Source organism: Camelina sativa, unplaced genomic scaffold, assembly GCF_000633955.1.
Source record: "Camelina sativa cultivar DH55 unplaced genomic scaffold, Cs unpScaffold01733, whole genome shotgun sequence".
Taxonomy (NCBI): domain Eukaryota; kingdom Viridiplantae; phylum Streptophyta; class Magnoliopsida; order Brassicales; family Brassicaceae; genus Camelina; species Camelina sativa.
The window spans coordinates 1-591 of record NW_010922850.1 but is presented as its reverse complement, the minus strand read 5'-3'; the positions used below and the strand labels follow the sequence as shown (position 1 = coordinate 591).

The following is a 591-nucleotide window of genomic DNA, read 5'->3' as shown; positions in this document are numbered from 1 at the left end:
GAAAAGGTTCTTCTTTGGTGTTTCAGAGTAATGAGAATGATGATATGGAATTTAGTAAAGAGGCAATTACTGAAGAATCAACTGTGAAAGGATTCAACTTTAGAGATGAGAGGATCATGAAGGGAAACTGGGTCACTGAGATGAATGCTAATATGATTCAGAAGTTTTTCAGATTACTCGCGGTATGCCATACGGTGATACCTGAAGTGGATGAGGATACAGAAAAGATCACTTATGAGGCTGAGTCGCCTGATGAAGCAGCATTTGTTATTGCAGCAAGGGAGCTTGGGTTTGAATTTTTTAACAGAACTCAAACTACTATTGCGGTAAGAGAGCTTGATCTAGTGACTGGCAAACGAGTTGAAAGGTCAGTCCCATCCCCTCTTCTTTATTTTATACTATCAAAGTTTTATCTGTTTTTAGTTACTTGATTGAAAATGGTGTTTGTGTCTGCAGGTTGTACAAAATCTTGAACGTTCTTGAGTTCAACAGCACTAGGAAAAGAATGTCAGTTATAGTGCAGGATGAAGATGGAAAACTCTTGTTATTTTGTAAAGGAGCAGATAAGTAAGTGACCTTTGACTTCAGAAA

At 37.7% G+C, this 591-nt stretch overlaps 1 protein-coding gene across 1 annotated transcript; it reads left to right on the top strand.

Annotated features, from left to right (window-relative positions):
* Positions 1 to 6: 6 nt before the first annotated feature.
* On the top strand, positions 7 to 567 carry LOC104774167 (putative phospholipid-transporting ATPase 9; the record flags this gene model as incomplete). Its single annotated transcript, XM_010498832.1, has 2 exons — positions 7 to 367; positions 457 to 567. Coding segments are annotated over exons 1-2 (434 nt in total), but the record flags the coding sequence as incomplete, so codon positions are not given.
* Between the last annotated feature and the right edge of the window lie 24 nt (positions 568 to 591).